This window comes from Agelaius phoeniceus, chromosome 8, assembly GCF_051311805.1.
Source record: "Agelaius phoeniceus isolate bAgePho1 chromosome 8, bAgePho1.hap1, whole genome shotgun sequence".
NCBI classification, from domain to species: Eukaryota; Metazoa; Chordata; class Aves; order Passeriformes; family Icteridae; genus Agelaius; species Agelaius phoeniceus.
The window spans coordinates 17296228-17322118 of NC_135272.1; the positions used below are offsets into that span (position 1 = coordinate 17296228).

Sequence of the window (25891 nt, forward strand, 5' to 3'; positions counted from 1 at the left end):
AAGAAAAAGAGTAAATTCCTTAGGAATTAATTGCAAGCTGAAGACATGAGTTTATTGAATGTCTGAGAGATTTGTATTCAAATACAGTTAAAAAAACATATATAATCCACCAGTACATCCCAAACAGTTTACAACATGGAAATCTCCAGTATTCATATAACATAGTTTACAAAAAAGAAAATACAGCACCTAAATGTGAAGGTTATGTTCCACTTACATGATGCATAATTAGATTATCACTTCATGAAGAGTTGTAAGTCAAGTCTGAAGAATAAATTACTGAGATACAGTTTTATGAAAAGCTGAATTTCTATGTCAATTTCCTTATTACTTAAAAGATCTGCTCAGGCAAGAAAATACTGTTTCTAGTAAACAAATTATCTTATCCATGACCATCAGCTGTGTTGTTTAACATAAAATGCTATGGAAATTCCCTTGAGAATTACATAAGCAGCTGTACAGTGTTTTTTAAAAGTCTGTTTTCCTCAAAGTACAGGTAGTTTTCCTAGTAAATGTAAGTAAACTACCATTTAACTACAACTAGTTTTAATGGACTTGTCAAGAAGTATAGCAGTGTCAAAGAGTACTGAAAACAAAGAATGTATTCAAATTTCTGGCATCTTTTGCTTGCAATGGGATTTTTTGGTATGAATTAGTTATATAACAGAAAGGAGACTATAATGTTCTGAGAGAGAGTTGTATACCAGCAGGTGAGTAGCTTCTGTTTAAAAATTCCTGTGTAGAACAGAAACTGATAATACCACACTTCTATTAAGAGCAGCTGAAATAGAATCTTTGTATTAATTCTTTTTTCTAATTAGACACTCTAAAGATATTAGAATTAACAGTAGAAATAAAAGTATGGAAGTACCAAAACTGAGAAATAGCTCATATTCATCATTTTCAATAACAGCATTCTGGCTTTGAAAGCTGAAATTTCATTAAAAACAGAAATAAAAATTCAATAATTCTACTATGGATTTCTGGAAAACAAAGTCTGCTTTTGCTAATTTAACCTTTTAAATATGGACTACTTTTACATCAACAAAAAGGTGTCAAACATCACTCTGAGCAAAACCTGAAGCATTCTGAGCTTTCAAAAGTGACGACACTATTTTCACTTATTCCAGGCCTTAACTGATAAACAGTACCACTAAATTAAAAAAAAAAAAAAGTCATTTGCAGTTTACAATTAATTACACCTATTTGTTACCCAACACATCCCTTTCAAAATGGATTCTTTCATATTCCAAATGAAAATTTAAAGAGCTCTTTCTTGCCTGTCAGGCAAATCACTACTTGTGCAAATTTAAATACAGTACATTGACCTAATGTAACAGTGGACAGATAGCAAAAGAAGTGTTCAACAAAGCTGTTGCACACTAAGACTTTTTCAGTGTGCAGAGTATGTCTACAATAAAGTGCTTCTCATAACAAGTTCTATCAATAATAGTAGATATAGATGTTTACCTAGTTTTAAAGCTTAAGTTCCTTAGTAAATGCTTTAGCCTCCCTGTACGCCCCAATCCCGCAAGGCACATTCAAAACACAAGCAAAGCACTGACTGTGAAGGATTAAACTGCTATTAAAAACATTAAGTGGTAGTAAACTACTGACTAGGTTTGTAAACAGTACCATCCCATTGGATCTCAATGTTCATGCATTATCAAAGTGAGTTTCTGTGGGAGCAGCTGCTGAACTCCAGATTTAACAATCAAAGCAGCTTTCCTAATAAAATGCTATTGTGCCTTAGTGTTTTGGAGTGGAATCCCACCTTTTTCATCACTTGAACAAAAAAAAAGTCACATTTGATGCATTTAAACCTGTTGCCTTCTTAATTTACAGTAAACACAACTGATTAGTGACTGGTTTAGATCTATTTAGTTTTGGGGGTTTGTTTTAAATGTATGTGACGTTCACCTCTTCTGTTGAACCTTACAATGAAATTGTGCTCTGTTGTCTTAAGAGAAGGTTTTGGTTATGTTAAAACATGGCTGGCCTGTTTTTTGTAGGCCATAACTTTGACCTGATAAAAACTGACTTGATAGGAGTAATTAGCTTCTGTAAAACTAAAATGGCATGTAGGATCAAATTCAGTAAATTACTTTTTTCAGGTTCTTTTAAGACCAGCTTTCTAAGTTTCTTTAAAAACAGTGTTACAAACAAAGTCCATCACTGCAAGTGATCTCTTAAATTGAAATGGGACATGCTTCCACAGATGTTTCACAGAAATTAAATAATTCCACCAACATCAGACAGAGCTTACAGAAACAGTCCAGGTGCTCTCACAAGGTACACATAGCTAAACATTGCCTTCATACCACAGAAGATGATGCTCTATGAGCAAGAGGCATTCCACTGCTTTTCAGAAAAAGATCACCTTGAGTTCATTTTGTCTTTCTCAGCTCTTGCAGCAGAGCAAACAGTACCAGGAGTATCAAAACCAGAGCTCCAAGTTTTCCACATTTGACATTCCAGTTTAGCGTTTTATCACCACCTGCTCGTATGCTCCAGATCCTACTCTGAAAGTTTGAAAAAAGTTAGTTCAGTGTTAATTTAAATGGAAGCTAAATAGCAAATATCACATATCAGCAAGTGTATTGATTAAACAACTCATTCCTCCCAAATAAACCAAACAAAACCAAACAAACAGCAAATACCAAACCAGCCAAATGTGAAGGGTAGAAAACATTTGTCATTATTACCATGCCATAGAGTCACCTACTCTTTAATACACTAAAGAGATTTTGTTGTACTACAGTCAAAATGAACAAAGATTAATGTTACTGTTGAACTTCACTAAAATTTCTTAAACATCACGTTTAGGGTACCCATCCCCACAGCTGTATCATATGCAGCTAATAGTCTTTATATACATTTTATGTATAAACAAGTCAGTGTGTCTAAAAAACTCAGAAGTGATTGTCATCTTACATTAAGATACAAGAAAAACATCTTCAGTCTTTTGTTCCCTCTGAATTGTAAACAAAACTCTCTCACCTCCCACATGACAGCCCACAGTGGGTGGTTTTCCACAGCAAATTGCAGTACTATGTAAAAAATTCATAGGGCAGGCTCTGCCTTGGTACAGTATTGTGCCTGGACTGTTCTGGCAGCTGCATTAGGACAGATCTCTGTGCTACAGGAGTGTTTTCTGTACCCTTTCACGTGGTCCTAGACACGTATTGGTGTGCCCAGTTTGCAGATGAGCCAATTAATTTAACCATTAGTATTACATGCACATATAAAATGCACTTATTTCATGACTTTCAAGATATTATCAACTGCCTTTATATCTAAGTCCAAAGTAATTGCTGAAATACTGAGGCTATTCTGATTTCTTCAGTTATAGATGTTGAGTTATATTGGTCTGCAGAAACACAGTATTAGAACATATTCTTGCCTGGTTTTCATGGTTTCTCATCTGAAGATTAACACATTCAGGTCAAGTCATATATCAGGATTGAAAAAGGTTTAGAGAAGAAAAAAAGGTCTCTGGTTCTAAATGATAAGATAACCTGAAACAGATTATCAAAAGAGTTTAGGGCTGCAAATACTTGAATGATGAACAAGCCATTGAAACAAGTAATGTAACAGGAAACAGGATTTGTGGGAAAAATTGAAGAAAATGAGGCTTGTTATCAGGAAGATGAAACAGTTTGATACTGTAAAGGCAGATGTGTAAAACACTTAAAACTTTCTTCCCATTCCAGAGTAACATAATAAGGCTGTAGAGCTCCCACTTGAAACTGGTGTCTGTTTCCTGTGTCCATACTGAAATGTTGCTTGTATCTGAAAACCTTGGAACTGAGACTCTTCGGAAACTGAAAGTTACAATTCTTATGGCTGACACATCAGTTCTGTTTTGGAACTAATCTGTGTGTCCTATTTAAAAACTGACAATCCGACTCTTTTGGTGCTTTTAAATGATACAGAATAGAAAGATACAAAGGTCAAGAATGTAGATATAGAGTAGTTGCTGTATAAGATGCATTTTTATTTAGTATTGCCTATGGATTAGTTGTTCAGGCTACATACCTGTTAGGTAGATGGTGGCTTCCAAAAGAAGTGCTTCCACCAGGGCCCACAAATAATCTTAAACCTTCTTCTAAAAGGCAAATGATTAAAATATGTTAGCTTTCTTTAATGCTGTCCTAGATAAATCCAAGTAATTTTAAATCTACCTGTTTTGCAGCTGACACTTGCAGATACAAATACTTTAGGTAATGAAGAACCAACTTTATGGTGTAGGCTGGGGGAAGTACCTTTGTCATAGATTTGCACCTGCTCTTTTAGGCTTAAAGTAATCATCTGGGAAAGCTCCCTGAGTCACATAAGAGTGTTTTCAATTTTTGGTAGGTAAGATAGAGTAGAAAATGTAGCACAGTCCTTCTGAATACAAACAACAGGGACTGTAAAGAGAGTGAGTTTTCCTAAGGCCTGTAATGTACATAAATTTTCTGTAAGCTTCCTTATTTATCTCCATACCTTCTGCACTTGAGTCTAAACTGAAGTCTTGACTCTGGAGTATTTTTTCAACTATATCATCAGCATCAACTCTGGTAGCATCAACCCTCTTCAGCTGGGACTCCACAGAGTCTTGCTTTACAGGATGTCTGCAAAAATAAATATATTTAGGCTCTTAGACGTGATAAAGTAATTACTTGTGCTAGATGAGGCCTTCAGATGAAGTGTACCTGCATTGTTTTTCTGGTGGTGCATCTTCAGTAGATGTATCAGTATCAGCTTCAGCTACTTTTGGCTCAGTCTCTTCACATGGCTCTAGAATACTTCCAGTTCCTGTTGAGGTACTTCCCACTGAGGTACTCCCTACTGAGGTGTTTCTCCTGTGGCAGAGTTCAGACAGACTGGATGATCTAGAGTGACATGTGCTGTATCCTGTTGGGAAAATGCAGGAGAGATGGGTAGATCTAAAGTATGTTTTTGATAGGCCAGGTCCATCCTGAAAGCAGATTTTTTGTTTTGTCTTCATATAATGGGACTTTCAAAAGCCCTATGAATGTATGTGCATACATCAACTAGAAACTGATTTCAGATTTTGTATTCTAGCACCTGCCATTTTCTTTTTGTTCTAAGTAATTCCTGTTTATATCAGAACAATTAGAATGACAAATATCATCTCCTTCAGCTTTTAGAGCTAAATCTCCATTTTTTTACTCATGGAAGAGGTAAAAATCTCATTCAGATATGTTAATTGGAGGGAACAAAGGCAAAAAGCTGTCTTGCATCTGAAGAGATAATCTAGTGAATCCAGTACATTTTAAGAGGGAAAACATGTTACCATTGCCACACCTGAAACTTCTAGGAAAAAGCTTTCAATGCAAACCCGTTTTAAAACATAAACTTATTTTCCACTGTCTAAGCCTGTGAAAGAAAAATAATCCCCAACAACTCATAACAAAATTGTGAACAGCTACCTGACAGTTTTGATTGCTGACTTGCATAGCTTGATGTTCTGGAATGTCCACATGCACCAAGTTCATCTGGGACTGAGGCACTCTTTGATGAGACATCTGCAACATGGGCAAGTCACACAGTGTTCCTAGAGCCAACTTTATTGCTACTTTGACAGTAATCTTGATTAGATTCAAAAGTCACATTTCCCAGAGGGATTAGAGATTTGACACTGATTTTCTACAAACCCTTTGGACATTCAAGTGCTGCAAAAATACCATGGATGTTAATGAATATACATTCTTTAAAAAATAAAGATCATAATATGTATCTGAGTAAAACAGAGAGTACCATTGGGGTAGATAGATTTGTATGAAATGTAGTTGCAGACTTGTCTGGTGTCAATATTAAAGAGATGATCATTCTTTCTCCAGTATAATACAGAACATTGGGCCAGATGTTTTCTGTCTAAAAAGCTAACCTGCTTAAGAACTTCAGCTGTGTTTGAAGCAGAAACTCACAAACCATGTAAGAAGGTTCCTTTGCAAGCCAACTGTCAGCATCCCTTTCAGATTTGAAGTATTTTGAGCATCTTGAAACTATGAGACCAGTTATAAAAGCATTGAAAAATTAGGAGCATTATTCTGTACCTGCTATACCCAGATGTGCTACTTTTAAGTTTTCTCCACCCTTCCTGTCTTCATGCAAAGACTCTGATTCTCCAGCAATCGCTATAGATGTTGCTGTAGAAGGAGGCCTGGAAGAAAAAGGTGGTTAAGATTTGCTGTACTTCTGCTGTAGTCTCTCCAAAATGATCAGCACATAGTTTTCCTTTGAAATATGTTGGCATCATTCATACTGTGCATCAAGTTGACAGACCTAGAGTTCTTTTCTGGAAACGTGCTGCCTAGTCATCCATTAAGGAAAATGAAAAAAAAAAAAAGGAAGTTTTTGCTATTGAGCTTAAGGACATTTTATAGAATTAATCTGCTCAGCCCTCAGGCTTCTAGGGATCCTGAGAAAGGCTTTTCCTTTTCTGTTTTCTGATGATTGGTGGAGTGATTTGTCTTTAATTTGGAGTTGTTTCTTATTTTTTTAAGTGTATGAATCACAGGACAGTTTACACACTAAGAATATATGTAATTCAGTACTTGAAGGAATACATGAGAAGGTGTTAAGTTTAAAAAAAAACAAACCTCAATGTGCACAACAGTTGGCCAAGGTGGCTTCTGTGCTGTGACACAATCCTGGCTTTGTCTCATTGCTGTCATAGAGCAGGAAATTATTCTGGGCTGATAACCCTCCCAACTCCTAATAAAAGGGCCTATGGCACCATCTCCATGTATTGCACTCTAAATTTTACTTTCTACAAAATAAAAAAGCATCATATATGACATAGTTTAAATTATACTTCAATATTAAAAGCTCATAATAAAGCTCAAGTGCTTGTTTGAGTTAATACCAAGACCCAGGAGAGAACTTATTTAAAATAATAAACCTCTTTGTTTGTGTTTTGCTAGTGCAGAAGAAATTAATTAGAAAATGACAAAGTACAAGGAATCTCTTGCAAGGAAATACAACCAAAATACATTTCAAGATATTACCGACAGGATTTTTTAATGCTTTGTTATTTTCTGCGTTGGGAACAGACTGCTGGTCTGCATATAAATGGGTACTTGTTGACATTTTTAGATTTGATATAGTCAATAAATTAGTCATTGTGTTCATGTAGAGTAAGGTTATGTTTGAAAGTAAAGAGAGAAAGAAAAAAGCACTTCTAGAAATACAGTGCCTGTGTGACTTAACTGAATAACTGTCATGGTTAGACACTGGCACAATGCCAGTGCCTCCATGAGAATACTCTGTCCCTGCTTTCTGCTGTGAGATGTGACCAGGAATAAGCAAAGACAGCTCCCACTTAGGGAAAAAAAAAATTATTAACTAAACTACAAGGGAAAGGGGAAAAAAAAAGAAACACACAAGGAAAATGAAAACTTGACAAATACATCTCCTCCTCCTCCCCAGCAAATTCCCAATACAATACATCCCCCAAATCATTGACTCTCGGGCCAGCACCACCCTTCAGAACACTCAATCCTCAGTTCATCAAGAGGAGAAGGAGTCCTTCTTGTGCCAATGGTGACCTCTTCCTTTCATGTCCAGCACTCTCACCACTGAACACGGACCAGAGCTGCTTCTAGGGTTGACTTTTAAGGATGCTTTGTCCCACTCCAAAAAGGCACAGTCTCAACTTTGGGACATCCGTCCCCCCCATATATTTCACTCCCTGGGGCCGAGGGGTACCCACACCGAACCCTCTTGGTCCTGAGGCATTGCCTCCCCCTAGAATGCAGTCCCTGTATCACAAGGAAACGTAGCTCTGTCCATGACTACACAAAAGGAGTCCAGCATAAGCTACTCCATCATCTCTTCCACCTGAGTTCTTCTCTATTTCTCTTGTGGCCCATTTCCTCTTATCTCATCTATATCTCTCTTCTCATTCAGCTCCAGGAGGATTAGCATTTGTAAGGTTTCCATCATCCAAGAAAAGGGTTAGGCTGCCCTGCCAGGCACCTTCTCGCACCCCCCCTTCCCCTTCTCGGCCGACCACTATTAAATTTCAAGGTGGCACAAGCACAGGCACAGGCTCTCTCTCTGTCTCTCCTGGCGAGGGTGGGGGGTGGCTGCCCGATGCCTCTCAGTGCTCCTCTACCCTTCCATCCTGCAGGGGCCTTCCCCTCCCTTCTGTCCAGGCCCCGGCCTACCTCACCCGGCCCCATGGCTTCCCCTGCCCCGCCCAGGGCAGCTCTGAACCTTTCCCTGACCGGAACCCAAGGGAGCCTCCCAGGGGAGAGCCCTGCTTTTAACCCCATGTTCTCAGAGGCAGATCCAATGTCCCAATGGCCACATTACGTGCCAATATTAAAATCTGAGCATCCATTGGCCTAACCACAGCATCCCAGAAAACATATTTCCTGTCAAACCACCACAATAACATAATTTTGAAAGCAAGAACTGAATGGTTTCAGGGATGTCATCCCAGATCAAACACCAAGCCTTCTAGGCTTCTTCATAAAATATGTAGTTTGATGCCAGATTATGAAACTGTTTTAAGGTTTATTTTTCCTTCTACAAAGGACATCTGGATTAGATAAGTTGTTTGTTCTGTTTGTGTTGAAAGTTTATGTTCCAGGAAATGGTTATATCACCAGTTTGGAAGAAAATGCCAAGTCTGAATAATTTCAGTAAGAGATTTTTTTTTCCCAGGAACTCAGTTTAGGTATTAATTTCAACTCCTTTAGTACTAGGCAGTAAAAAGCAAATACACTGCTTTGTTAGTATCCAAGACTAATGATTAGTTGCTTTTGAGGAACTGTTTATCAGTTCCAGTGATGTATTTGTTAGTAGGGGTGACTCTAAAGAAAATCTACTAAAGTTGTTCTGAAGTAAAGGGGTGCTCAGTAACTCGGGATACAGAAAAGTTTTGGCAATCAGACAAATTCAGATAATACCCTCTTGCTATTTATTCAGTAAGCACAAGATGAGATTCTGCAGTTGTTCAGTGTTCTATTCTTCTCATTAAAGGTTAGCAGAAGAGAAGAGAAGAAAAAGGACATATAGTGTTGTAAGGGGACATTGAAGAGTACAGTGGAAAATCACCTAAGCCAGACTGGTACAAAACCACAGCACAAATATTATACTTCTTAACTACCGAGTAAGGACAATGAGGCCAAAAGATCCTCAATGTATAGCAGTGAATTTCCCTAGCTACCTGCCCCTCAGATGTTACCTATTGCATCTTTTACCAAGCTGCAGAATGCCTTTGCTAAATAAATATCTGTAAGTGCTTTCTCTTGTACTAAGTCACATCACACTTCAGTTTGTTGGGGGTTTTTCTGCAAATGAATATTTCAAAGTCATCTGAGACTTGTGAATAAAAGGCATAGCAGCACATTTTCCAGACACAAGTATTAGTCAGATCACCCTGTACCAAGTGTATTTATTTCTATAACGTTGCTTCAGGAACAGTTTCCCTGAAGTGTTTTTTTTTAACATTACAGATGTACTGGTGAGTATTCTGTACTTGATACTAAGTACCTAACAGCAGGAACTATGACACTTCTACAAGCAATTTTACCATGTTAGTCATTATTCAGCTACCATTCCATTTTTTGTGGCTTTTTTTTTAAATACTGTTGCCAGATTGGAGAGATGTAAAAACACAAATTAGAAGTGTAATTCTCAACATGGAATGCATGATCAAAACATCCAACAGATTTTTTTTACAAACTTACGTTTTAAAGCATGGGTCTCCAGACATCAGCTGCATATTGATCAAAACCTACACATTAAGGAAAGAAAATCCATCATAAGAAAAAAAAAATAGTTTGTGACACATATGTGGTCATGTAAATGAGTTATATTTGCCACAAATGTTATATTTAATGAAAATAAAATGCCATAATCACGTGTGCATAAAACAACATAATTTTTCTTAGGCATACAAACAACACAAAATACCACTTAAAGTAACATAGTTACACATACAAGATTCTGAAAAAGAAACATATATCAAGGAGAATCTCAGAATTATTAATGATTAGGATGGCTTCAAGGGAAAAACAGAGCCAAGAAACCTAAAACCTGAATGATCAAACAGAACATTGTTTAGAGCAGTGGGTGCTGAAGTGTGTTCTTTGCTGAGGGTGTTCAGCAAACTGCTGGGTCTCAGTAGGGGTTGTGCTAACATCAGAGACAGCAAAAGCACACAGGGTAAATAAGCCATAGACACAGTGCATTGAAGGCTTGCTAGGCAGGCCAAAGCCATCCATTACAAGTGTTCTGGACAGTCTGGGACTGTCAGATCAGAAAGTCCATGCACAGACCATATACTGAATTATGTGGAAAATTTATCCTGGTGTCCCAGTAGGAAAAAAAAATTAAAATTACTTGAAACAATCTCAATGTAATTATTTTTAGGTTTATGGAGCTTATTCAGTTTTTTTAACTCCCTGGACTAAGGGAAGAGGATATCAGAGTGGGTGTCTTGCAAGAATTCTCCCCAACTGTTAGAGTGATTACTGTCAAATAGAAAACAGGAAAATCCCAGGAGTCATCCCAGGTATTGAAGGTGGTTTGTACATATATAAGCCAATTAATAGATTCAACCTCAGAAAGATGCACAGAAAGTTGCCCAGTCTTGAAGATACCATACATTAACTTGTTCATTTTTCAGCTCCCCTTGGACTAGGAACACCTTTTAAAAGCTTTTCTTTTACAGCTGTCCAGCTCTATTTCAAGATAGGGCAAATTTTATTTTTGACTGGATGGATTTTAATGATTGTCTCTAAACAGCACTTTTGGTTTTACTTCAAATAGCTTTCCTTCCAGAAAGAGGTTCAGCAAATAAGTTTTAAATTTCATCAAGTGCTTAATAATAGCACTTGTTCTCTGCACTTTGTTACTTTAAGTATGATAAAGGAAAGAAATTACTTTGAGAATGGAGTTGTCTTGTCTTGTATTTTTGGTATCATAACCTTCCAGTAAACAGCGACGAGTGGTATTTCCCGATCCAGCAAATTCTGCTAGATTTAGATCTGCAAATCCCAGCTGTTAAGAGAAAATGACAATTAGTAATAAGCATTTGGCTAAATGAAGGTACTTGCTAATTACACATTAAGTACCACTCAATAGCAGTTTCATTCAAATATTAGAATGCCCGTTTAAGGGAATGGACTGAGGCAAAAAGCAGAAAACAAACCCAGAAAAAATTCAGCATAGTTATATTTTCAGTTAAAAATTTAAAGTGCCAAGAGAAAAAAAGGAGAGTTTTCTTTATCATTTAATGTAAATGTTTACTTTTACTAACCCTTTCCGCATACCAACCTGAAAGAAAAAAAGTTTTGGTGGTATAACATTGTTACAGACTTATTAAACACACTGATAGGAAGTTCCAACAGCACTGTGTCACTATAATGTACATTATGAAGTCATGGGTATTAAGTCCTATTCTGGAATTACTGTAAAAGGGCATAAAATGGCAAGAAAGAAAAGCTTATCTGTAGGCAAAATTAGCTACATCTCAATTTATTTACCTTTGCATATGCCTTTCCTCCTTTTAATTCCTAGAAGAAAAAAAAAAGGAAAAAAGACATACCATTAAGCCATTAAATATACTGACTCAGGATTTTTCTTTGGTTTTTTTTTAGAAATGCAGGTATTAATTTTGAAATATCTCCCCACACATTTGCTAGACTATGCTGTTGTCATTTAGACCTTAATATTCATAATGCCTTTGGAGCAGGCCAGCAAGACACTGTTGTCTTGGAGAGAGGAATAGCAAATGCCCAATGCCAGCTGGCACTGGGCTCTTACAAGGTCTGGCCCCAAAGATAGGACATACTGCATGCAAAATTCTGGTACTTAGCACAGTTCAAGGCTTCTAAGCTTACTGCTGCTAGCTGGAAATATCTATCAAGAGTTAACTTTATAAACACTGAAGGGAAATTCCTTTGCTGCCCTGCTGGAAAAAGGGTTTTCTTCAATAAAAACATAAAACCCCCATAAGTTAGTCAAAGTAAAGGAAGTAATAAGATTACTACAAAATTTTGACTAAAGGAATACCTGGTGTGATTGCAGCTAAAATTTGCTTTATGAAGTTTATCAGACATTCAAAAATGAAAACAAAACCAAGGAAGAATGAGCAAGGAAAGAGGGGGGGGAGGGAAGAGAGCTGCTTACCTTCCGTACAGACACCCTGCAAGTGCAGGTATCCAGAATCCCTGTGGTGGCACTGGCACTGATCTTACACATAAAGAAGAACTTCTTCTTCCAGCGGACACAGTTTGCCTGTACTACCTCCCTGCAAGCAGAGAGCAGATGCTCACTGTTAGTTGCACATACACTCAGAACCACACACTGCAATCAGCTCAAGAACAAACACTGGTTCCACTCCTTGTAGAGTGGCCACTTCATGCAAATTCTGGTCCAAGGTGTGAATAATAACAGTAATCCCCCATTCTGCACTTAACAGTGTAGCATGACTAATAACTTTCAAACCTTGAACTCAGTATTAGACCTCCAGAAGAGTTCAACAGCCATGTGTTTTTTCAAATGAATAAGAGTGTAATTTCTGCAGTTTGCCTCAGGAGAATGAAGTCTTCCTGAACATCAGCTCTTAGGCAGTGTCCCAAGCTGCTGAGCTTTGCATTGTGCTGAAGACAGCATCTTTGATAAGTAGTTTTTCAGTTCAGAGAAAAGGAGTGTCATACAAGCAAAACTACATGAATTTGAGGCCTGGAAGAGTAGAAAGGAGATGATGTGCAATAACCAGAGACAGAGTAATGCGCTTGGGGCAAATGAGACTTGCAGCTACATACTGTGAGCTTGCCATCTGAGAGCAAAATAAGCTGACACATCTGAAGGGATCTGTTTCTCACAGGAGGATAACAATCTGACAGTGTGATGCAGTGAGAAAAAGGCAGGATGAAGGATGCTTTCATTTAGGAATGTAATTTTATAAGGCTCAGACAGAACACATTCTGTTTGGGTAATTCTGACCAAGAACAGACTCCAAAATGAAAAGGTACAGGGAGGACAACTAGAAAACCCCTGTATCTTAAAAAAATCCCTGATAATTTCTTCTGTCAGTCTAACCACTGAACTACGGTCTTCACATATAAACATATGTCTCCTTTTTCCTCTTCCATTTTCCTAATACATAAATTCCTATGTTTTATACTAACTTCTGACAGCAGGTTATTATTGAAGAAGCAGTTTGATGTCTTTAGCAGATAGAATCCTATGGTTCTGCAGAAGCTGGAGCCAGAGTTCATCATGTGTATAGAAAAATGAAGAATTGCAGGGTGTTCATAAAAGCTCTCTTTGCTGTGCTGGTGAGACTGCCAGCTCCAGGGCTCACAGGCACTGTGACTTCCTAAGGTGGGAATAAATCAGCCAGCCTAAAATGAGTCAGTGGAATGACCACAACAGACTAACAGATTCTGATGATACAACACTGAGTCACATTCAAGCATGTGACCTGGAAGGAACATGCTCTGTAAACACCATGATCTACTCTTTATCTGGGATGTTTTACATTGCAAACTTTCCTGTATTGTGGGAAAAAATGAATCCCATCCTGCTGTCATGTGAGTTATTTAAATATACATAAGAACCAGAATTCAAAAAAGGCAAATTACAAATAGTCACATCTCTATTGAAACAGGCTCAGACAAGAAGACATTATGTAAAATTCACCCTTAAAAGGGATAACAACTGCTACCATTTGTGACACATATGAAACACTGCCACTAAATTGAAAGAGTTCACTCGTCATCCATAAAGGTCAGAAAATCCTTTCTCATTACATCTGTTTGTTGCAGAAGTAGGACAGCAGTCATCACCATCATCCTTCCCACCCTTTCCTTGTCACCCAGGACACCACTGGCTCTACCAATAATAGCATCACTTTTGCTGCTACTCATCATTTCACTAAGTTCTTGGAGTGTTTTTGCTTCTGTAACATTTCCAATTAGTAGTAATGATACTTTTTTCCACTGAAAAAGTGTTTTTGTAAACTCATGAAGTCAAAGCGATGTGCCAAAATCTTTGTACTACTCAGTATAATGGTTCAAGTTGTTTCTGCTTCTCAGAACAGCCTTCTGTCTCTACAGCAAAGTCAAAGCAGCTGCACATTCCACATTTATGGGGTTCTGGACATCATTCACATTGTAGCAAAAGATAAAGCAGTGAACATTAAACACATTTTTGCTTGTAAATGCAAGAGAAATGTAAGTAACATCTTCTTGAGAAATCTAAGTGTCCTTAAAACCTTTAAGGACTTTGAATTTATTTCAATATGCCAATACTACTATATGGGTATAATGGTTCAAGTAAGGAAGATAGCACAAAACCACTCTGCTTTTATTAGACTCAGTCCATTCGTATCACAGGTCAGGATTTGCAAACAAGAAGCAGAAGTGGCAGTAAAAAGCATTCAGTTATGGATACTGATGGTCTAATTTTTCTAAAAATAAAATCAAAACCAGGAATCCTGTTTCCTTCTCATAAGGATGTCAGAAAAAAAAAAGTATCATTAGATTCTTTCACTGGCATATAAATCAAAAGATATTTGAAAAATTTGTACACAATTTAAAAAAACCAAATCAAACAAAAAACTAAACAAAGAAACCCCCACCAAAATCCAACCTACTGCCCCTATTCCCACTAAAGAGTTCTTCTAATTCCACTATATAAAAGAAAAAATTGATGTATTTTAATTCAGGATTTTTTTTTTTGTAAAGAGCAGTACCATCTAGCTATTCCCATTGTGCTGAAAAAAGGTCTAATAATCAGAACATTTAACTTCAACAGTAACATCTAAGTTTATAAGAGTCTTAGTTAAGTGCCAGGCCTTTAGAAAATAAACAGCTGTATTGATTGGCTGCTATGGAAATGAACCCAGATAACTTCTGGCAGCTATTGCTGTGCTGCAGCACGCTGGGGAGAGCTTTCCGTTCTGAGTCAGTTTCCTACAAACCTCCCCGTCACTTCACCACATGCAAAGCAAAACCAGTTGTTTTCTTAATCAAAATGTATCTTAGTTACCAAGATGCACTGGAATACATAGTAGGCTGTAGTGCTTTGGTGTAATTGAATAAATGCTGTCAGTAATACGTAACCAAGAATAAATTCAATAAACAGACACTGTAGGATAAAATGACTCCAAACTATAGTGTGTTACCATCACTGTTTTTCCTTTAGAGGAACAATTTCACATTGACTCAATTTCAAATGCAAGATTTAAGCTGTAGTCAGGTCCTTATTTGTAGGTGTTTTGTATACTGAACAATATTGCCTCTTAAAATATTGAATAAAAGTATTGGATTTTTTCTGATACATAACAGAGAAGAAAAGTATAAAACTCAAATAATAGACAACAAATCCTACTCCAGTCACCTCCTCATCCCAAAGCGTTACAAGTGATGGACTATTTTTTAAGGTGTTTATGTTCATCAGATTGTTCATTTCCACATGGATAAAAACTATGAATAATGGCTAGTTCCAGCAAATAGCTACAAAAATAAGTCACAGGCAAAAGTAAGTCACTTTTAGAGGCCTTCAGTGTCCTGGGGAAAATCCCTTCTTGCTAAATGGAAAAGCTTTAGCATGAGAGGCTCTGAAATAAGCCAAAACTCCTTGTGGACATTTACCAAAGGACTGTGTTTTAATTAATCAGAAAATTTGATTTATTTAACAGCCTATTAGGATCTTTAGCCATATGGGGATGATTATGTTAAACTGCTTGTGTTTGTAGTGCAATTATTTTAGATTTATTGGTCACCACAGAAACAATAAATTGGGATCATTGTTTTAAGATGCCATTCAGTCTATGTTCACATGAAAATACTTCCAGAACTACTTTTGGATTCAGCTGGGTCAGTACACTTCTTTATGTCAAAGAAAGTGGTGTTTGCTAATGCATCTTACAGCATGTGAACAGAACATGAGTTATCTACTTGCTGTAAATACTGTGAAAAACCAGCTTTTCACTACATGAGGTAAATGACAATAATATTATCTTTTAAAGCCTGTAATTTGATGAGAGAGTCACCTAAGTTTTGTTTGTTAATTTTAGAAGAAGATCTCTCCTGGTGATAAGATGGCCTGAGGGAAGTGAGGCTGCTGCAGCTGCACTGGCCAGAGGCGAGCAGCAGCGAGGCTGAGGAGGTGTTCCCGGGGAGCGCCGCTCCCAGCACACACAGCCGGCCCGGGGCACTCACAGCCAGCCTGCTCCAGAGCTCTGCTGGACACATCCATAGACTTATCTGTCTTATGTCTGTCTTATGTCTGACTTATTACCTGTGCATGGCTCCAGGCTATCCCACCTGCTCACAGTGCCTCTGCTCCAGGTGCAGGCACCGCAGGCACAGGGATCTTCGATTGCTGTCCCACCCCAGTGGTTGCTGTGACCCATCTGGGCTCTCCAGTTGCTGGCACCCAAGTGCTCTGGCCACACTCCCTGGGCAGCTGCTGGCACAACGGGCACACAGGGCCACAGTCCCACTCCATGGCATGAGCGTGCTCGCTCTGGCCTCTCCTGCTGCTGGCAGCCCTGTGACACTCTTGACTCCAGTTGCTGGCACTCAGACATTCCCTGCCCCACAATGCACCCTGAACAGAGAGCCCTTCCCCAGGAAAGGGTCACAATGTTCTTCAACAGGAAGATACAGCAGACATTACTAATTAGAAACAGATTAGACAAACGTACCAACCAGCAAACTATTTACATCCAACTGGCCCTTTATCCCCTTAACTCCCTATTTCTCCCTACACTTGTGCCTCCTCAAACTCATCCCTTCCTCCACCTTTAGTTCCTCCCTAAATTGTCCCATGATAAGCCTCTTCCCTTGTATCCCATGATGTGTCTCATAGGGAGCAACCCCCTCAGCCCAAAACATGCTTTAGTTTTAGTTGAACATGATGGGTTTCCTGCCTGGACAATGGGGCTAAGGGTCTCCTGGGACAGCCCTGGGAGGGGCCCAGAGAGGGTGTTCCCTTGTCCAAGCCCATAATTTCAGTTCCTCACCTGCCTGTGTGTCCCTGGCCTTGTGTAGATGGGCTTTGATGGGCTGATGGTTCCTGTGACAGGACTGGGAATAGCTGGAGCTCAGTATTATTTTAGGCTCTCCACTCTCCCCTGCCTTTGCTGACTGCACTCATTTGTGGGTGTGCAAATGGACTTCTGTCACCTAAAGCTTCCTTTGATCGATCCCCCTCTGAATCAAGTTAATACAGGTAGCTCTGTCCTTCTGATAAAAGTACAGTATTTAATAGCCTGGAGTTACTTTTAGTGTAGAAAATAGTCTTCTAAAATGGGAGCAATACCCATTCATATAGATACTTTATATATAAACTTTTTAATATATCTAACATCTTCTGCAGAAAGCTGGAACACCGAACAAAGGCCAGTGTCACCTTGCAGACAGGAATTAAGGCATTAACCTACAATCTAACAGTGTAGCCACACCATCAGTGGCTTCAGGTACTGGAAGATTCAACCTTTCCTAGGCTATCTTTAGTATTAGGAAGGTATTGTTGGATATAGATTTCTCATTTATATTATACATTAAACACAGAGGGGTTTGGCAAGAGTTGAATAACTTCTTGCACTCCTCCTACCCAAAATCTACTTTTATGTAAAATTTATGCAGTGTCATAGTTGAGGGAAATATATAGGTACCCCTGCAACAGGGTCCTGGAGCAGTACTAAGCTACATTTTAAATTGTTATCCAATAACCAAAATGCTAAATTTAGGCTTCATATAGAAAAGTACATCACTTGAAGTACATCACTTGAAGAAATATATGCTGTAGCAATAAGCTTATGCAAAGCTTAAATATATATCTCCATTCAGGAACAAATTTAGTTTACTTTTCCTTTAATATTCTGTTTCCCCCATGCCTGAGGCATATAAGATGATGCATTTTCTCCAACAAAATAATTTTTTCCCTCAGCATTGCTACAAAACTGAACAAAACAAGTCATTTACACACAGAGCTTCAATGGTTCACAAATTTCAGGACTAAGCAAACAGCTGGCTCTGCAGGAAGAGCTCCACTTGTTTACAGTGCACAGCTCCCCACTTAATTTGCTCTTAGTACGTGCAAAATTTGAACAGAGTAATCATTTTCTATTCCACATGTTTTTAGTCATAATAAAACAGGTTACATTTTTAACTAGCAGCATTTCATGTCAACAACTTCTTATAAAATATGTATAAATTGATTGTGGATGAAAAACTGCTGGTTACAGGCAAATGCAGAGACCTAGAGGGGAATTAGCACTGTGAAGGGTAAACTGCATTAGAAGACTGTAGTCAGCAAGTCAGAGGAAATTGAACATTTGAGACTGTATCTGCAGCAGTGTGCTTGGTTTTAGGGCCTTCTTGGCAGAAGGCTGATGAACTGAAGCAAGTCCAAGGGTGTGAGATGAGGGTCTGGAGTCAGGGATGAATTCTTCTCTGATGCAGGAGAATTTGGAAACATGGGATTTTTACAATCTGATGATGAGGTGAAGGAAGATCTAATTGCCATCTACAGCCATCTCTACTAAGTTAGAAGGTGGAGCCAGACATTACTTAGTGAGGAACAGAGAAAGGAAAAGAGGCAAAACCAAGGTAAGTTCCGGTAAAAAAAGGGGAAAATGTTCACAGTACAAGTGAACAGCAGGGCAGGTTGTCTGCAAGGACTGGCATCTCCATTATTGCAGATTTTCTAGAGCTGACAGGACACAGCTCTGAGCTTCCTGATCCAACTGAAATTAGTCTTGCTTTCAGCAGGCAGCTGGCCTGTGTGATCTCTGGTATTATCCTTCACCCTAAATTATTCTGTGAACAGAAATAGTCCTTAAAATATGAAGGCAATCAGGTGCTATGGTACTTGCAAGTGGCAAATTTGTAGCAGAAAAATACTGTACTTCATGTACTGTGCTGATGTCAGGGGAAAAAAGCCAACAAAGCAACACCAGCTCTTTTAAATCCAAGTGCCAGTTCTGTGTAAGGCAGGCACCTTAAGCATGAAAGCTTTTCCCACTGTCTCTCCCTCTTCAACAGATGTCTATCATATATCTCTTCTCAAACATATTCTGTGACAAGTTAGCTGTAGATACATCTCTTATCAGTTCTTACAGTTAGGGAAGTCTCCCAGGACTGAGCCCTTTTTATATCCACAATAACCAGTTACACCCCATGCAAAGACCAGACTGTACAAATATTTTTTTTTCCTCTATCCCAAAGATAAACCCCTTCAAAACTAATATTATCTTCTTTACTCCTCTGATTCTTTGGTTTTTTTCAATAATTTTTTTTACATCAGTTCACTAAACACATTTTACTGTAACTATTAATGAAAGGAGAAGTACAAAGAAACTACATGTTGAAAAGTTGTACTCTGTGTAGAGAAGTTCTCCATCTCCCCTTTTCCTCCCTACAGAGGACAGTGTCTGAAAGCTGCTTAACCAACTATCTCATCACAGCTGAGGAAACATTAGGTGGACATTTGAGAATCTGAAAAAAGCAACTACAAAACTGCAAGGTAGGACTTTTATCCCACTGCCAATATTCCTCACAGTACCTGAAAACTTATTTTGTTTCAATTTCTCCAGCTGCAAATCCAGTTACAGCTGAAAAAGCTATTAGAAGTAGCATTATCCAATTCTGAAGACTGTCAGCAGGATTCATACATCATGCAGGAAGATTAGAGTGATAGGGACACTGATTCCATGTGACAGGTATGTTTTTCTAACAAGTACTGTAATTTAAAAACAGAGTTAGTTAAGCTGTGTTACTATCAGGAGGGCTTCTCTCTTTCAAAAGCAATAGCAGCAATCAGGAAAAGAATGGTAAAAAGACAACTTGAAGAATCCAGTGAGGCAGAAAACCTACTAGCTGGTGTCACAAAAAAACCAGATGTGGTTTTAGACAGTTGAGAAGGAAGTGGCCATGCATCAGTAGAAGTAAGAAGTACTTATCTGGCAGATAAGAAGTCAATTTCTACAGCAAACAATTACAGGCTCTAGCCTGTACCTGTTAGGAATAGAAATATATTCATGCATGATCTCCCAAGACTTCTCAGGACTCAAGAGAGTACATAAAAAACCACCACATTTCTGAAATCCATTGGAAAATAAAATTATTTGATGAAAAGCTTATAGCTCTTGGCCACCTTGAATCTCTGTCTGTCACATATAGCAATCATAATCAGCTTCTTATTTTAGAATGTTGTTGTGTAAAAGAAAGAAGATAGAAACATCAGCAGTCTAAATTGTCAGAAATCAGATCTGAAAGGAAGGGGAATATGACAAGCTGAAGGCTCCAGTCAGAAGAACACACCAACCAGGTCCTTTTCTTGAGTGGGGTGCAGCTAGAAACCAAGCTAAAAATGGAACTAGCAGGCATACAGCTCCTAGCCTCAGCTGATAAGAGTAGAGCACTGAATGTACACCCTCAAGAAATCAGATCCTGATTCCCAGAATTTCTTGGATTTCCTCATATTCCATCTGTTCATTTACTGCTGATTGAGCCACAGCTCAGCCTATGAGCCTCAGTTATCTGCTCAAGGGACTTATTAATTTTTGATTCAGCCTTTTAAAATGAGTGCAATTGCAGAAAGCCTATACTTCTCTATATTTATATCTACTTTAGAATGGCCACAAATAAATATGCTTAGAATTTAGTCAAGTCTGTACCTTAAAATAATATTTTTTTCTGTTCAAAATATTAATAGGTGCAATTTCTGCCCTGAAATAAACTTGTGTCCTTTCATGGTGCATTGGCCATTATGTGCACACTGTTTTATGACCAGTAGTATATAGATACTAGATGGCAGTATATAGATACACAGTATCCTGGAATCTGCACATGTGTACTCTATTAATGTATCCAATTTCAAAGAAAGATCTAATGTCACTGGCCCCGGGAAAGGTAGAAAGATGCCTTGCCACACAGGAAACCAGGCTTAAGCTAGGAAAGTTTCCTAAATTAAATTGAGGTTTGTTAGCATAACTTAGCATACATCCACAGCCCACTGGCTGAAAATCCTTTATTCTAAAACACAATGGTAAAGATCCAGAAATCATGCTAGAGAGCAATTTCAAAAAGCAGAGAGCAGGAATTACACTGTATGGCTGATTGTGAGTTTGCTGAAACAGCCAAACTGAGCCTCTCCCTTTCCACAATAGCCTTCAAGGTTTTCCCTGGTTTAGAGTCAAAACTTATAACACATTCATTCTTGCCAGAATTCCAAGGTCCTGCTCTTGCAGAAACTCTCAAACATTTTTACCAGTTTAAACATCGCTGCCACTTGGCTGGTCAATGTCCTTGGATAATAATTTTATTTGGCACTACCAGATTACTTTAAAAGTCGATATTCTTATCCAGTAATTAAACATTTAGTGTTATAACCCAGAATTTTCTTTTCCCACAGTAAGAATTCACAGATGTGCACAGGGATGTTTCAAACATAAGTTCTGTAATTGGAGTTCTAAAAAAGTATATGCAAACACAAAATTGCAAAGTGATGTGGTTTCTATTTACACACCAGCCAGATCACTGTGTACTGTACTATGTATGCTGGTTTCACCTGGTCACAGAATTTCTGTACACTTCAGGCACACATCTGTGGGAGCCAGAAAAGTAACTGGACTGTGACAAGTCTTCAGTAGCATGGCCCATGTCTCCATAATGTATTTCTTAGGTAGCTCTTTCTCAGCAAAGATCTGAGAAGTGAAAAAACCCTATTTTTCAGTAGCTTGAACTTTTATCAGTCTTCTTTCCATCTCACTTCAGTGATCAGAGGGATGATGAAGGTACCACTTCATCATTGCTTGCAGGATCAGGACTTTAATCCTTCATACAGCATGATCCATAGAGGGCTGACAAGACAATCACTTGAAACAGTTTGTATGACAGCTTGCTGCATACACATGGGCCCCTATTCCAAGGCAACTGCTGCCCTGGGTTTTTATAACATTCTTCTCCGTGAGCAGGCTTTGGAAATAAAATGCTAATAATGTTAGGGTGGTTTATAGATTATTGGTTGGACTTCTTTTTACTTTCTAAGGCAAGAGGCAACAGGGTATTGGTCTGTATGGGCCCCAACTTGAGAACTTCATAACTTCTCCCTAAATAATTATAGTTTACTAGACCTCAGTGAGTAACAAAAATAAAGCTATTAAGAAAACAGTCAGTTTCCCCCTGTATTATAAAATTTTTTGAATGAGTTTGTCTATAACTTTCTGAAACAACAGAATTCTTTGAGTATTTTTTATAAAGCTAAAAAGATCACAACTCTAGGGATATAACTGTCAGCTCACAGTGAAACTAACAAATGCATGCAACTGGAAGATTATGGCCATGAGAAAGTTTGCAACTGATAAGTTTTGAAATACTACCGCTCTGGTGTAAATCTAATTTCCTCCTTATTTATTCAGCCCTTTGCTGAATCACCACTCTGAAAATTCATCTGTTAATTCTTAAGCCAAGAGCAAAGGCACTCCCTAAACTGGCACTGAAGGATCACTGCAGAAGAATTCTTTACCTCTCTATCAGCACACTCAAACACTTCTTAGTCCAGCAGGAATGAGTTACACTCACAGGGACCTTGACATACCCATTTCTGTTAGTTTTTAAGCCATAGCTTAAAAAAGCTTAAAAGCCCCAGAAAAAGAAAATGGAAGAATTTCTAAGCTTCAGCTTCAACACCATTTTTTACATCAGTTTCTCTTCACACACTGCATCCTACCACACACATTTTACTCTAATGAGCCATTCAGAAAGATATGAATGGAGGCTTTCAAGCATTTAATTTTAGCATCATAAATAGGCAAGGCAAAAAAGACTAAGATCACCACAACGTGTCAAAACCATCTGCTCAGCTGAAAACAAGTCCTTGGAAATAGACATCCTGTCCAGAAGATGTATGTCAGCCTGTGGAAATGACTTCAAGGCAATAAGGGCTGGAGTAGGACAGTAATGGCACATTAGTGCCTGAATCAGGATTGTTATCATCATCATCTATTACTTATGAAGTCGCTCACAAGAAAAACGTTGAAGAAAGACACGAAATGAGATCAGAGCACTGATGAGTTGAACAACTTCCAACCATACAGAAGAAAAATTTGTCTTCAATTATACATGCTAGTATAATGGAATGGTTAAATAACGAGGTTGTAGGCCAAAGTTCCATTTCTATTCCTTCTCCCTTATTAATTTAATTTATAGAATCAAAAGCAGATAATTTAGAAAGCACTGTAACAACAGTATTTTAATAAGACAATAACTGAATATTCATGGATTTGTTGCTGTCTTCTCCCATAATTCTATGATACATTTTCCAGTAAATCCTTTCTGTAATAATATTAAAATAAAATAATAACTGATACAACAAGAACAAGTGTAATGGGAGGGCAATCTCCTCCTCCCCAGACCTGAAGCCACAGCACACACCCTTCCTATTGACAAGGTTCTGCCTCTGCCAGGTACTTGGAAAAAAATAATATACTGGCCCTCTATTTACCCATTGCTACCTGTGGATCAGGGAGCCACTGTCACAACCCATGACTGCTCCATTGCTGAGGCACAATTGAAGGAAAATAAAGAGGAAAAAAGGACATCTGCCTTGCACTTGCACTGCAGAAATGAGCATAAACGAAGTCAGTAATACATGATCTGAGCACTTACAGGAAAAACTGAGGACTTTTCCAAGGAACTTGGATCTCCATGTAAATACCCACAGAACAAAACTCAGCAAGCCAGTGCTCAATAATTAAACAATAAGGTCGCACAACCCACACGGGACAGCTCAGACTACAGGCTTGGGGACAAGAATTTCTCCCCTCCTGTTACCCATCCGCTCAGCAGCTCCAGCGTTATGGCACAAGAGACAACCCTCATCACTCAGTGATTCCTCTCCTCTGTTACTCCGTGTTTAGGAGCCTCAATGTTTATTTTACAGCGCTACGACTCCAGACAGTGAGCAGCCACGCAGACGAGGAGTTCCTGCTACCACATGTGTTCTCCCGCCGTTGATGCTGGCAAAGCAGGCGGGACGAGAAGACGGCCAGGCTGCCCGGTGCCACAGCAGCTTCCCCTTCGGCGAGGGGACCGGCGGGCAGCACGGCCGCAGCCGCCAGGAGCCCCAGGGCAGCCGCCCCTCCTTTCCCCGGGCCCCCGCCCGCCGGTGCGAACCGGCCGAGCCCCGGCTCGCCGTGGGAGCCAAGGAGGCGGCCGTGCTTCCCCTGCTCTCGGGGGGATGCGGACTCGAACGGAGCCCGTCGGACGGGGGCGGCCGCGGCCCGCCCGGCGCTGCCGGCGTGGGGCGAGCAGCCCGGCAGCCCCGGCTGGCGAGTCCCGGAGACACCTACCGGGAGGACTCCCCGCTGAAGCTGCCCCCGTCCAGCAGCCGCACCTTGCAGAACAGGATGCCGTTGACGAACGGCACGGAGGAAAGCTCGTCCAGTTCCAGCTCCACGCGAAACTTGAACTTCTTCTTCTTCATCATGATGAAGGCCATGGGCTAGGGGCTTCCCGGGGGCCGCCCCCACGGCAGCTCCGCTCCGACCACCCTGCTCCGCTCCGCTCCCATGCCCGGGGCGAGGGCGGCAAGGCGGGACGGGCCGGAGCGGCGGCCGCTGCCAGCTCAGCCCCTGCCGGCCGCGGCGCTCCCGGCCAGCGCTTACATGGCAGCCGGCGCCTCCCTTTCAAACCCGCCCGCCCGCGCTCCGCCCGCTGCCGCCAGCGGCCGCCGGAGCCATTGGCGAGCGCTGCCGCCAGGGGCTCGAACGTCGGCGTGCGGTTCCCCGAGGAAGTTGGCCCGGGCCGGGAGGCGATTGAGCAAGGCTGTTCAATAGCGGGAGCTCGGCGTGCCGCTCCCCACGGCCCGCACGGTGCCCGGAGCAGTGACGTGGCCGCGGCCCGGCCGAGCGGGGCTTGTGCAGGCCGGCCCGGCAGCTCCCCCGCCTCCCGGGGACCCCCGCGTCCCAGGAGCGGAAACCTCCTGCGCTGCTCACCGCTCGTCATTTACACAGCGGTAACGTAACAAAGCATCGTTCAGGCGTCGACATTTCAACTCTGAATTGAGTTTCCTTCTGCTATAATTTAAACCCTGTAGGGGTCGCGTACAGCTGTTCAACCTGTAATTTACAGCCAGCTCCGCTTCTGCTACAAGCAACAGATGCCCACGGTCTTGTAGGGAAAGAGAGTGTACACATCTGTGTTTACATTTAAGAACAGTCCTTGGCGTAGATGATTACGGTAACACACACGCGACTCTCTTGTTTAATGTATAGTTCAACACCAGCATATGCTCTCTAGAGAACAGCTTTGTCTTATAAAACCATTCCAGGAGATCTGAGCATAAAGCAAGCTCCCAGCAGCCTCCATCAGCAGATCAGTTTCCTCTTTACAGCGTTGCGTAAGGAACACACAGCATGACTTCCCACAGCCAAGCACTTAATCACATGGTAAGAAAAAGAATTTGTAGGACTACGTATGCAGTGTGATCTACCCCATAATCGTCTTGCAGCTCGTGGAAGTAGTGCTACCCCTCATTCAGTATAAATACATAGAAATATATTTTTCATAGAATACATACCTGATGAATCCAGGTAGCACAAATAATATACAGCTAAGTATGTCAGAATGTCCCCAACAGTCCTGTAGCATAATCCTAGGGGGGAAAAAATAGTAGTAGTGAGTAAAAACAAAAACCACAAACAAATATAAAAATGGAGTGTCTGGTGAATAAATGCTCCTGTTTTTTTCCTGTCCTAAAATGTACAGAAAATGAATTTAAATACAGTTTTCTAGTAAAAAATAAACTATAAGGGTAGTTCTGACGCCATTGTCAGTTTTGCATTCCTAACAAAGAATTCCCTACAAAACTCCTAAATATCAAGAAATAACTGGCTCTGAAA

General features: G+C 39.8%; 1 protein-coding gene across 1 annotated transcript; it reads right to left on the minus strand.

The window, feature by feature from the left end:
- Window positions 1–26: 26 nt before the first annotated feature.
- Window positions 27–24933, minus strand: EEIG2 (EEIG family member 2). Its single transcript, XM_054637972.2, has 11 exons — window positions 24341–24933; window positions 12157–12277; window positions 11511–11540; window positions 10909–11025; window positions 9711–9757; window positions 6066–6172; window positions 5439–5534; window positions 4698–4899; window positions 4489–4616; window positions 4039–4108; window positions 27–2522 (listed from the first exon to the last, which is right to left on the minus strand). Exons 1-11 carry the CDS (start codon window positions 24487–24489, stop codon window positions 2480–2482), a joined length of 1110 nt encoding a protein of 369 aa, XP_054493947.1. The 5' UTR covers window positions 24490–24933; the 3' UTR covers window positions 27–2479.
- Between the last annotated feature and the right edge of the window lie 958 nt (window positions 24934–25891).